Below are 11,513 nucleotides of genomic sequence, written 5' to 3' on the forward strand. Positions count from 1 at the left end.
TGTTCCATGCTGTGCTGTGCCATGCTGTGCCGTGCTGTGCCGTGCCATGCTGTGCTGTGCTGTGCTGTGCTGTGCCGTGCTGTGCCATGCTGTGCTGTGCCGTGCTGTGCCGTGCTGTGCTGTGCTGTGCTGTGCTGTGCTGTGCCGTGCTGTGCCATGCTGTGCCGTGCTGTGCTGTGCTGTGCCGTGTTGTGCCATGCTGTGCCATGCTGTGCTGTGCCATGCTGTGCTGTTCTGTGCCATGCTGTGCTGTGCTGTGCCATGCTGTGCTGTGCTGTGCTGTTCTGTGCCATGCTGTGCTGTGCTGTTCTGTGCCGTGCTGTGCTGTGCCGTGCTGTGCCGTGCTGTGCCGTGCTGTGCTGTGCCGTGCCGTGCTATGCTGTGCTGTGCCGTGCTGTGCCATGCTGTGCTGTGCTGTGCTGTTCTGTGCCGTGCTGTGCTGTGCCGTGCTGTGCCGTGCTGTGCTGTGCTGTGCCGTGCTGTGCCGTGCTGTGCTGTGCCGTGCCGTGCTGTGCCGTGCTGTGCCATGCTGTGCTGTGCCATGCTGTGCTGTTCTGTGCCATGCTGTGCTGTGCTGTGCTGTTCTGTGCCGTGCTGTGCTGTGCCGTGCTGTGCCGTGCTGTGCTGTGCTGTGCCGTGCTGTGCCGTGCTGTGCTGTGCCGTGCCGTGCTGTGCCGTGCTGTGCCATGCTGTGCTGTGCCATGCTGTGCTGTTCTGTGCCATGCTGTGCTGTGCTGTGCCGTGCTGTGCTGTGCTGTGCTGTGCTGTGCTGTGCGGGCCAGACCATCGTTGCCATGGATGAATTTGCAGGGTGCTCACTCTGCAAATGTGGGGCTCATCCAAGGTCAGGCTCCTGCTCAGGGCATTGTCTGTTTTCTCCTGCACTGCTGAAAGGGTTGGTGTAGGGACCAGGTCTTGCTGCCCACACAGTGCCCGTTACTGAATTACCAGTTACAGAATTACTTCCTTTAAAAAACTGATGGCATCATCTGGAATTTTGAGAAACCAAGCTAGATGGAAGGGTAGGAGGACAGAAGGTACCAAGTGCTTTCTGGCAGAAAGCAGCAAAACACCCCAGGTAACTGAGGGCTCGTGCCAGGGCCAGTTCTGCCATGAGATGCCCTCTCCAGCCGTTTGGTGGATGCAGAAGCTGGCCAAGCATTTTTATAAGCAAGAAAATTTATAAAGCTCTCTAGCAAACAGCAGCCTCCTATTGATCAACTCAGCAAAGTTCAGTCATACTGATTCCTTTTGAGGCTGGCACTGGCACTGCAGCATCCTCCATTCCTGTGGTGATAAACTCTGAACACGGGGTGGATGTGCTCCCACCCTGCCAGTGCCTCCTCTGCACCCTGCATTCAGCTGTGCAGGAAATCCCTGGATTTTGGATGGGGAAAAACTTGACTCAGGGGCTGTGGGCATCTGGCAGTCACCCTTTTGGGGTTGCATCCCCACTTTGCACCAAAATGGTTTTGTTCGCAGTCAGGGACCTGTTGGGAGGGAGAGGGACCCGTGGGGCTCAAAAGCAGGGAAAAAAGAAAAAAAAGAAAAAAAAAATACAAAGAAAGAATAAAGAAGGAAAAAGGCAGAATTTTGTGGGGAAGAGCAGTGAATTTTTCCTGCAGCACCGAGGGAGAACAGGAACACTGGCCGGGTGCATCCTGGAAGGGCTCCCCGGGAGGGCAGGGATCTGTCTGTCTGTCTGTCTGTCCGTCTGTTCCCCAGCAGCAGTGACTCAGCTCCGCCAAGCGGCGCTTCAGACCAGAGCAGGCTGGGGTGGAGCTTCTTCCTTTTCAACACCGCGAGCCGCTGTAGCAATATTTGTCCAAGAACTTTCTTGTTCCTGAAATGTTTTTTTTAAGCAAACAAGTTTGAGGCTTTATTAGACAAATAAGTCTGTTTAACACCTATCACAATGCCTTCTTTTCTGCCTCTCCTGCCAGCAGCTCTCTGGCAGGAGAGGCAGGTGCCTTTTATTCTGGCACAACTCTAGAAAGAAAAAAACAATAATCAATGCAAACAATTAAAAAATAATATAATAGAAGTCCCAGGACAGGGCCGCTCTCTTGTAATGCAATCAGGCTCTAGGAATTTCAGCACCCAGGGACTCCACCCAATAAATTTTATCTGGGATTAAGGTGAAGATAAACAGCCCAAAGAAATATATTACTTCCCTAAAGCACTGGCATTTATTGTTTTATTTTTCCATTTTTCTTTCTCTGTGATGAAATCAATATGTGCAAAGAATAAAACCACAGCTTTGGTGAAGGGGAGGGCTGTGCAATGGGCCCCAGTGAGGCCAATGTTCACTGTAGGACTGGGCACCCAACAGGGAAGGTTTTGCAAACCCGGCAGAGTTTTGCTCCACTCACTGAGTTCAAATCCCACCCCAGTTCTGAATCCTCACCAGATCCAGGCTCTGCTCAGGGCACTTTTGGGGAAGACAGCAAGCTCCCAAGGCAAACCAATACCAATTTTGAAGTCTTCACAACTTGCCAAGGGGCTTTGTGAGAAGTGGCCCCATTTCCCAGCCCCATCATCAGATCAGGCATGGGATGGGGAGCCAGAAATGGGAAGAGGGTCCCTGTGTTCATAAACTTCATGCTGAAAGGAGCAAAACGGAAGAACCTCGAGCTGCTCCTCCAGATCTAGCCACAGGCGACGTTTGTCCTCTAAAACCTTTAAACTGTCCTTTTTCAGGTCTGTGGGTCTTATACCATGGGCTTGCTCATGCCAGCTCTGGCACAAGCTCTAAAATCCATTCCAGAGTGACTGTGCTGAGGGCTGGGGTGTGGGGAGGGCTTGTGGCATCACAGACCCCCTGCCACCTCCCATGGGGACAGATTCCTGCTGACGGCCAGCCTTGCTCTGGGGGGAACAGCTGCAGAGAGAGGGGAGATGCTGCTGGGAAATCAGAATGCCCAGCTGGTACACAAACCAAAACACTTTGTCTGGGTGCATGGGGGGACACAAATCCCTCCCAAGGCTTCCCCTTAGTGCAGGTGGGCCAGTCTCCTTGGGGAGCTGGGAGCAGCTTTGGCAGACTGTCCTTGCTGCAGTGCCACAGCAGGTGTGGGGACAGCAGAGGGTGTCACAGGGAGGAGTGCCAGGCTCCAGAAACCTCAGCTGAAACTGGTGGGGCTGCCTAAAAACCCCAGAGAGTGATGCTGCAATCACCCCTGGGTGTAGGGAACCACAGGGAACCTCTCCTCGGGGCACTGAGGGGGGACACAGCTCCATCCACAGCCAGGGTCAATGTCACAGCCAGCCCTGGGAGGGGACCCACAGCAGGGCTGGACAGAAGGAATAGCTCTTCTCTCCTTCCTTGTGACGCAGCAGCCTGAAATCCACGTCCAGCCCAGCCCTGCTACAGCCCGCTGCTCCTATTTACCCTTCAAACAGGAAGAGCAACTCTCAGCAGAGCTCATTGACAAATTCTCTGTCAAACATTACTGAAGGGCTGCTTTAGTTGCTCGTGAACTCTCAGCACCCATCTCACAAGTGACAGTTCAGCACAGGGCTCCAGCCTTGCCAGGACAGAGGTTCAGCAGACTGCAGCAGCCCCGAATTGCACAGGTAGGAGTGGTCCCAACCCTGGGGAGCCCAGTGTGGGGTGGCAGAGCCTGTCCCATCGGTCAGGGTGGCACTGGGACAGAGGACAGAGGGCAGCAGGTGGATTCTCTGGGGTAAGAAACAGTTCATGCTCCAGATGACAACCCCTCCCCGTCCCGGGGGTGAAGACTCTCCAGGTGGAAATATTGCTGGGTTTCAGTCAGGTGTCCACAAAGCTGGCTGCTCTCCTCAGCACAGTGGTGCTGCCCTTCCTCCCTTCTCCTTTGGATTTTAAGGAAGACAGACTTGTTCCCAGCTTGTCCTCAGCATTTTGCAGTGCCCAATATTTGAAATCTACCCTGCATCGTCCCAGAAGAAAATGTGATTGAAAGCGTCCTCATTGCTACCAGCAGAACAGAAAAGGCTGCTCCAGGGCATGAACAGGGAGCACAGGGGGCAGCAGGCAGGGGGAGGGTTCAGAGGCTCCAGAAGGAAGCTCAGGCAGTGCAGCTGCTCCAGGATTTAATCAGGGTGGGACCTTCTGCGTGGTAGGAATTTGCATTTCTTTGATGACGTCCTCACTATGGCAAATGTGACTGAACATAGCAATCACCTTCTCACCTAGAACCTGCCTGGCTTTGGTGGGTCACAGGCACTCTTTAAGGCATTGCCTTCTTTCCTCAGGGTGACCCGTGGCTGTCAGTCCTTTCCAGCTGTGCTCCTGCCCACCACCATGCGGGTAACAAGTAAGGAGGGACACATTTACTTTTCTCTGGGTTTCTGTGGTTCTTTATGCCTCCTTCTCATTTACATGATGCCTTCCAGGCCCAGCAGCCCTGCCCTTCCCCTGCCAGGGACATGGGAAAGGGCCTTTGTGTAAGCATCAGGTTTTTACAAGATTTGTGTCGATTTCAGCCTGTTGTATTTTTCCCAGTGAAACCTTCTGTGACTGGGAAGAGACGGCTATTGAGACGTTCCTGGTTCCATAAGAGCCATTCAGCTGCAATAAAAGTACATTTTTCTGCTCTCTTTCCATGCAGGACTGGAACGTTTTGCTCTGATGAGCGCTGCTTTAAAGCCAAATGCCAATCACAGTTGTACCAGCAGCTGCTCTGCTGTAGCTAGTGACTAATTGGGGGATAGCAGCCTTCCCAGCACGGGGAACATAAGAAATATTTGGATTTACACAGCCTTCTGAGTAATTATCAGATTTACTTTAACACAGAGAGAAATATGAATAATGCCTCCCAGCAGAGCAGAAATGCCTATGTGAGCACCACCACATACCCTGGAGATGGTAATTAGGAGATCAGAATCCATTTGGAGGGTGAGGGATTGTTAGCTGCCTTCCCACACCGTGCAGGCACTGGCTGTCACCCTGTGCCTGCTAACCTGGGGACACACGGATCAAATCCAAATAAAGCAGAGGGATGATCCTGTGCCTGCCCCTCCTGCAGCTCTCACCCCGCCCCTCTCGCACTCCCAGGTGTGATCCGGGCCGTGCTGCTGCTCCTCACCCTGCTGGGCACCTGGTTCCTCATGCAGACCTACTTCCAGCACCGCTGGAGAGCCATCAGCCTGCGCAGCTGGCTCGGTGAGGCACGGGGGGCTCCGGAGGGACCGTGGGAGAGGCTCCAGGGTGTGAGCCAGCCCCAGAGCTGGGCACAGCTGCCCTGAGCACTGGGATTTACAGCCTCTGGATGAGGCTTCAGCCACCAGCTCTGACCACCAGGGCAGGGAAGGGACAGTGTGGTGTGTGTGGTGTGTGGTATGAGGTGTGTGTGGTGTGTGGTGTGGTGTGAAGCTACACTGGGGTGGGTGGATCCAGGGATGCCTGCGGCCATGGGAAGTAGTTTTACAGAGCTGGTGCCTGGACAGCTGCTCCTTCAGGGTGTCTAATCCTCCTGCTTGATACCCACAGGTGCCCCGAAGAAGCCCAGCAGTGAGTATTGCTCTCGACTTCATCACACAACTCCAGGGTTCAGGGCGATGGTGGAAGCCTGGGATCTCCTTCAAGAGCCCCTTCCCTGAGGCAAAAATCCCCCTCTCCCAAACACAGGGGATTTTGTTACTGCACACAGCAGTGGGGTCTTTGGCAGGCCCCAGCCTTGGCCAAGAATGGGGAAGTTGTGGGCAGAAAAGCCCCAAGGCCTTGCCTGGGTCACCAGCTCTGAATGCTCCCAACACATAGCATGTGTCACACCTGGAGCGGCACCTGGCCTTGGCACCATAAACCCCAAACAAGAAGCTGGTCCCAGCCCCAGGACAAGCCTCCTTCATGGAATAAACTGGTCCAGGTGTTGCCCCCTTGGTGGGCCAGTACATCCCAGCCCAGCCCCTCTCAGCCCCTCAGGGACACAGCCAGTGTCCCCCCATGGGGACAAAGCCATGACCTTCAGCTCCACTCCTCCCTCACAGGTGAGAAGCTGCCCCGGCACAAGTGTGGGAACCAGAGGAGCTGCCCTCAGAATCATTTTGCCTTCAAGATCATCAGTGGTGCTGCAAATGTGGTGGGACCCTCGATCTGCTTTGAAGACTTGGTGTAAGCAGCACATGGCAGGGACAAGGCAGCCCTGGCCTCCAAGAGGGCAAGTTTGGCCTCTGCCAAGCACATCAATGGCCATCACAGTGTATTTGCGGTTTAAAAATTTTTAAATAGATTTCTTTGCTCCCACTTTTGGTTACTTTGCTATCTACAGCCACTGCATCCCACCACAGTTTCAGTGGTGTCAGCATCTCCAGGGCATCCCTACACTCACTGGTGCTCTCTGCTCTCCTTTCCAGCCTCATGAGCAGCGTGAAAAACAACATTGGCAGAGGCCTGAACATTGCACTGGTGAATGGTGAGTCAGAAGGTACTGACCCCCTGCTCCCCACTGCCAGGGTCCTTCCTTCCCCAGGAAAGCACAGGCCACTGAAAACCCCATCCCAGGCACTGAGGCTGAGCCCAAAGCACATCGACCTGGTGGTGCATGGGGAGCACAGCCACAATCATGGTGCGCTGCCAGTGAGAAGGGAACAGACCCACTTGGGTTGTGCACTACCAGCTCCACAAACTCCTCCAAGCAGCACAGTCACCATCGCAGCAGTCACAACACACTGAGGGAACAGCAAAGCATTTTGCTCATGGCCAGGCAAGGCCCAGAGCCACCCCAGGGCAAATTCACTGTGCTGTGTTTTCAATTTTAACCTTTCAGGAACAACTGGGAAGCTCTTGAAAACTGATGCCTTCGACATGTACACTGGAGGTAAGCTCAGTCACCCTGCCCCTGGGTAGCTCACACCAGCACTGCTGGCTGCTGCAGCTGCTTCTCTGCCATGTATTTAATGATAAAGTCAAGTGGGCTTTGACCAGTCGGGGTGGTGAAAGCCCAACTTCCCCTGAGGCCATCAAGCCTGGAGTCCTCACAACACTTCCACATCCAAGATTGGCTTCTCGCTCCTTTTACAAGCATGTAGTAGCCTGGAAAACATGATTTCACTCACCTGAATTAACCAAGGCACTTGAGTCTTGAGAAAAGTACTTTCTGAGATCAGGATACACTAATCCTGATAGTTTGCAACCTGTAACTCAGTTTTTGCACACTGATGGCTGAGCAGCTGCTCATTCCCCTGCCTTTCACAGCAGGATAAAGGAGGGAGCTCAGGGAGACAGGGCCCCCTCAATCATTCCGTGGGTTTGCAACCTGCTCTTGGTAACTCTGGTTTTAAGGAGAATCACCAATATAATGAGATCTCCAGCCAAGTTTGTGAGTGAGATGCTCAGGGAAGAAAGCAGCAGTCAGCTCGTGTGCCACTAGATGGGGCCTTGGATTCAAGCATCCCACAGACACGGAATGAGGAGAAATTCACCCGGTCCAGCCAGAGGCACCATGGCAGGGAAGGCAGCTCTGAGGCCAGGCAGGTTCATTTCTTGTGTTGGGAGATAAATTCACACAGCTGGATTTCAGAGTTAGCAAGCAAAGTTTAGGAGGAATTTCCACCCTGCAGTGATCTCCAAAAGGAGGACATTGGTCCTGTGCAGTGCAGGAGAGCCCAGGAGGGAACACAGGATGGGGAATGCATCATTTGGGAGCCCCTATTCCCCCAAATCCTGGCTAGCACCAGCACAGTCAGGTTATTTGCCAGCAGCCCAGAGGAGGCTCCCCCAGCTACCATGCAGAAGTACCTCCTAAATCCCTTTTTTCTCTCTCAGATGTTACCAAGCTGCAGACCTTCCTCCAAGGGATCAAGCGTGGCACCCTTGTGCTCACAGCAAGCTATGACGATGCTGCCACAAAGTGAGTTTGCCCACGGAAGCAACACCAGGCTCCCCAAAACCACACAGCTGGGGCAGCTGGGCATGCTGCTGCCACCAACAGAGAGGGGGAAAGAGGGGACACCCAGCTGGCACCACAGTGACACCTCCTTTCCCTCTTTCAGGATGAATGCCAGAGTGCGGGCGTATTTCACGGAGCTGGGCAGCAGCCACGTGGGCACGCTGGGCTTCAGGGACAACTGGGTGTTCCTGGGAGCAAAGGGGCTGATGAACAAGAGCCCCTTTGAAAAGGTACATGGCCCTCCCCTGCCAGGAGCTCTGCAGGCTCCATCCTCTTCACGGCACCCCCCGAGCTGCACCTGTGTGCAGAGGACAAGGAGCAGTGGCATTGTCCCCACTCAAACCCAGCTGCAGCTTCTGCCACCTTGCAGACTTGCACTGCTCCAACCTCCTCATTCATCCTCTCTCTCTCTCTCTTTTTCCTGCAGCACATTAAAAATGATAAAGAGACAAATAAATACGAGGGCTGGCCTGAGCTGTTGGAGATGGAGGGCTGTGCCCCCAGGAAGATGGACTAGCCCCAAGCTCCAGCCTGCCATGGAGGGCAGCCTCACCACTCACACAGGGACACCAGCCCCGTCCTGGGGACTGCAGCCTCTCCACTGCCAGGTCACAGAGTCCAGCAGCTCACAGGAACTGGCTGTGTCACAGCAGGAGCTGTGCAGGCCTTGGAGAGGAGCTGTACAAGTGCCTGCAGAGCTGAGCAGACATGTGGCCAGGCTGCAGCCAAGCCATCCTCATCTATGGGTCTGTTTTGGGTATTTTATTTTTCTATCTTTTAACTAAAAAACCTTGTAGAAGTTTTTGTAAATTTCTTAAATGAGATTTCTAATTACAAAACACTACCTTCTCCTTTCCATTTTCAAGCATAATCAACACTTTCCCCCACAGTAAGAGCATGCCAGGTCCTGTGCCACCAGTCGAGCATCACCCATCCCACAGCCCTGCACACAGGAGCTCCCCCTCCCCACATGGCACTGGGTAAAGTCATCCCTGGGGATGCTCAGACTTTGGTGGTTTCCCCGTGGAGCTCTTGCCAATGTCCTACAGTCTCCTACAGCCACAATAAGGCCAGAAGTCCACAGGGATAACTAACATGCATCCATGTAGGTTAATATTTGCAGACCAAAGTATCATTCCTGGGTGCTACGAACTAGTTTAAACCCAGAAGAGCAAAGAAAACTGAAGACTCTGTGTATAAAACAGAAGGAACTTTGAAGGTTCAAAATATTCCCGAAAACAAGATAAAAACAAACAAGATTAAATGTTGATGCCAAAAATTGATATATTTTGATTTAATAGTAAGAGAGGCAAAGAGACAGAAAGTCGGGAAAAGTTAGAAAATGCTAGGATTACTTTTAAAAGCAGAGGACAGGTCACCACCTCACTCTGCTGCCTTGGTTACTGCTGAGACAGGGTGGGGGGAGTGGAGCAGGTTTTGCAATGTTTTTTCTGCTATTTGAAGAGTCTCATCTGCCCTCCCCGATCTCAGGAGCAGATTGGCTGAGATGTGGCCGCCCATCCTCGGGATGCAGGAGCCCTGCCCAGTCTCTGCAGCTGAGCCTTGGTCTGCTCATGGTGCTCCCTCCCTGCCAGGGGGCACAGGAGCAGGGCAGGGGCTCCACAGCTCCCTCCTGACCTCGGTCCAGGGCTGCAAGATCTCCCCAAGCAGCCAGTGTCAGCTCCTGGAGGCCTCAGGGTGTGGTGGAGGCGGGGGAAAGGCAAAGGTCAGGGATTCTGCCCCTCGCTTTCCCCTCCACATTCTTCACCAGTTTTGCCTCCCTTTTTATGGGCCTCAAGGTAGGTTACTCACAGTCCATCCCACCCGTAGTTTTCAGGTGTTCAAAAGTGATTATGACAAGCAGACATAATGACAGAGCAGTTTTTTAAGCCATTCTCTTTTTATCATGTTCTTACACTGGGTTAATTCCGGGCTAAATCCTCTGTGGCACATCCCCATCAAAGGTCAGGATAATGCCAGGGATGTGCCAACCTTGGGATGGATGGATGGATGGATGGATGGATGGATGGATGGATGGATGGATGGATGGATGGATGGATGGATGGATGGATGGATGGATGGATGGATGTGCAGGTTTCTCGGGCAGCTGAAGTTGTGCATCACAACCAATAGGTGGGAGCCTTTTACCGGCAGAGCTCCGGAGCGATTCAACGCGCCCGGGTCAGGCACCGCCGGAGCTGCAGCCCAGCCTGGGGCAGCCGACAGCACCCGGAGGGGAAAGATCCCTGCCCAAAGGCGAGCAGGAAAGCCCCGCAGTGCCCCTAGAGCGGTCCCCACGCTCTGCCCAGCACCGAGCAGGTCCTGGGAGCAGCTGCCCCCTGCTCCTGCCCAGAGGCATCAGCCAAGCTCGGTCTGTTCCCAGCCCCTCCCGAGCCCGGCACTGCTGGGATCAGATCAGCTGCACTGGGTTTATCTGCCATCAGAGGCAGGGATGAATTTGCATCACGTACAGACTTTAATTTCCGATGATTGTATCTGGTTTTTCCCCATCCTCTGAAGCAGACCAGCAGTTTTGCAAAACATGAGGATGGAGTGTTTCTCCTGGAGCATTTGAAGGATAACAGACTATCCTGCACAGCCTTCTCTGCTTCCAACAGCCCCTGCACAGCTCCTAGCAGGCAGTTCACAGGGTTATGGGAGCCCTCAGGTCACCCTAGGGGAGCAGAAGTGAGGAACAAGGCAGGACAAGGCCAGGAAAGGCACAGCCTGAAGAATGAAACCTTGGATCCAAAACTCAACACCACCAATCAATTGGTTTTCCCTAAACAAGGAAAAATCCCCACATAAACAGTGCAACACCTCTAAGAACTTCCAAAGGCAGAACTGAAATAAAACCCCAAAACAGCCACTACAGAGGAATCCCCGAAGAGGTGTAGTATTTTATCCCAGCTTATCCTCCCATGCTCTTAGCACACACCTGATGGCACTGAGGGAAACCTGTGCCATAAATCGATCCCTAAATCTGCTGCAACAACAGCAGTTAATCCCAGGAGCTGAATCATCCCTACCCGTGGCACAGCAAGAAATAACACAGACACAACAGCCCTGCCGAGCTGCCAGCATAAATATGCCAACTATTTTAAGCCCCTCAAAGGATCTAGATTCACTCACATACCAAACTGAAAACAGCCCAAGAGCTGTAAAAGTGGATCCACTGGGTAAACCAGAGTAGAGCATCAACTACAGCCCCCAAAACAACCAGCCCCATTCAGCTGCAGGAAACTCTTCCTACCCTTCTCAATGCACATTAGAAATTTGGTTTAAAGCCAAAATCAAGGAAATTTATGTTTCAGCATGCTACAGGCAGTTAAAACTAGCTCTGAATCCATCACAGAGCAGTTACTAAGGTACATCACTATTTTCAAGAAATAAGGAGAGCTAAAAGTGCAATTCCTGTGCAGGGACCTCAGTAGCAGCCAGTGTTTTGAAGAGCCATTCCTGCCAAATTCCCTGTGTCCTGATAAATAAATCAGAGTTTTTTAAATATCCAGACACTGAGAGGCAGGGAATAAATATGAATTCACGAGTCAAATTGAACTTGCTAATTTTTTTAAAAGGATCTGAAAAGGACAGTGGGTGCAGGGACAGCAATCTCTAAATGAGGTTTTGCAGTGCTGTGGC

The 11,513-nt window shown here is 52.8% G+C and overlaps 1 protein-coding gene across 1 annotated transcript; it reads left to right on the forward strand.

Moving 5' to 3' along the window:
• Window positions 1–4,279: 4,279 nt before the first annotated feature.
• FAM3D (FAM3 metabolism regulating signaling molecule D) lies at window positions 4,280–8,611 on the forward strand. The gene is made up of 9 exons (XM_059480256.1): window positions 4,280–4,298; window positions 5,039–5,146; window positions 5,474–5,494; window positions 5,971–6,094; window positions 6,337–6,395; window positions 6,750–6,800; window positions 7,748–7,832; window positions 7,975–8,101; window positions 8,299–8,611. Exons 1-9 carry the CDS (start codon window positions 4,286–4,288, stop codon window positions 8,386–8,388), a joined length of 678 nt encoding a protein of 225 aa, XP_059336239.1. The 5' UTR covers window positions 4,280–4,285; the 3' UTR covers window positions 8,389–8,611.
• Window positions 8,612–11,513: the final 2,902 nt, after the last annotated feature.

The sequence above is a fragment of the Ammospiza nelsoni genome, chromosome 11 (genome assembly GCF_027579445.1).
Source record: "Ammospiza nelsoni isolate bAmmNel1 chromosome 11, bAmmNel1.pri, whole genome shotgun sequence".
Classification (NCBI taxonomy): Eukaryota; Metazoa; Chordata; class Aves; order Passeriformes; family Passerellidae; genus Ammospiza; species Ammospiza nelsoni.

Bases quoted from the DNA above. Each gene is read 5' to 3' on its own strand.
- FAM3D (XM_059480256.1), top strand. The intron at 6,801-7,747 runs GTAAGCTCAGTC...TTTCTCTCTCAG, and splicing joins CTTCGACATGTACACTGGAG to ATGTTACCAAGCTGCAGACC. The intron at 8,102-8,298 runs GTACATGGCCCT...TTTTTCCTGCAG, and splicing joins ACAAGAGCCCCTTTGAAAAG to CACATTAAAAATGATAAAGA.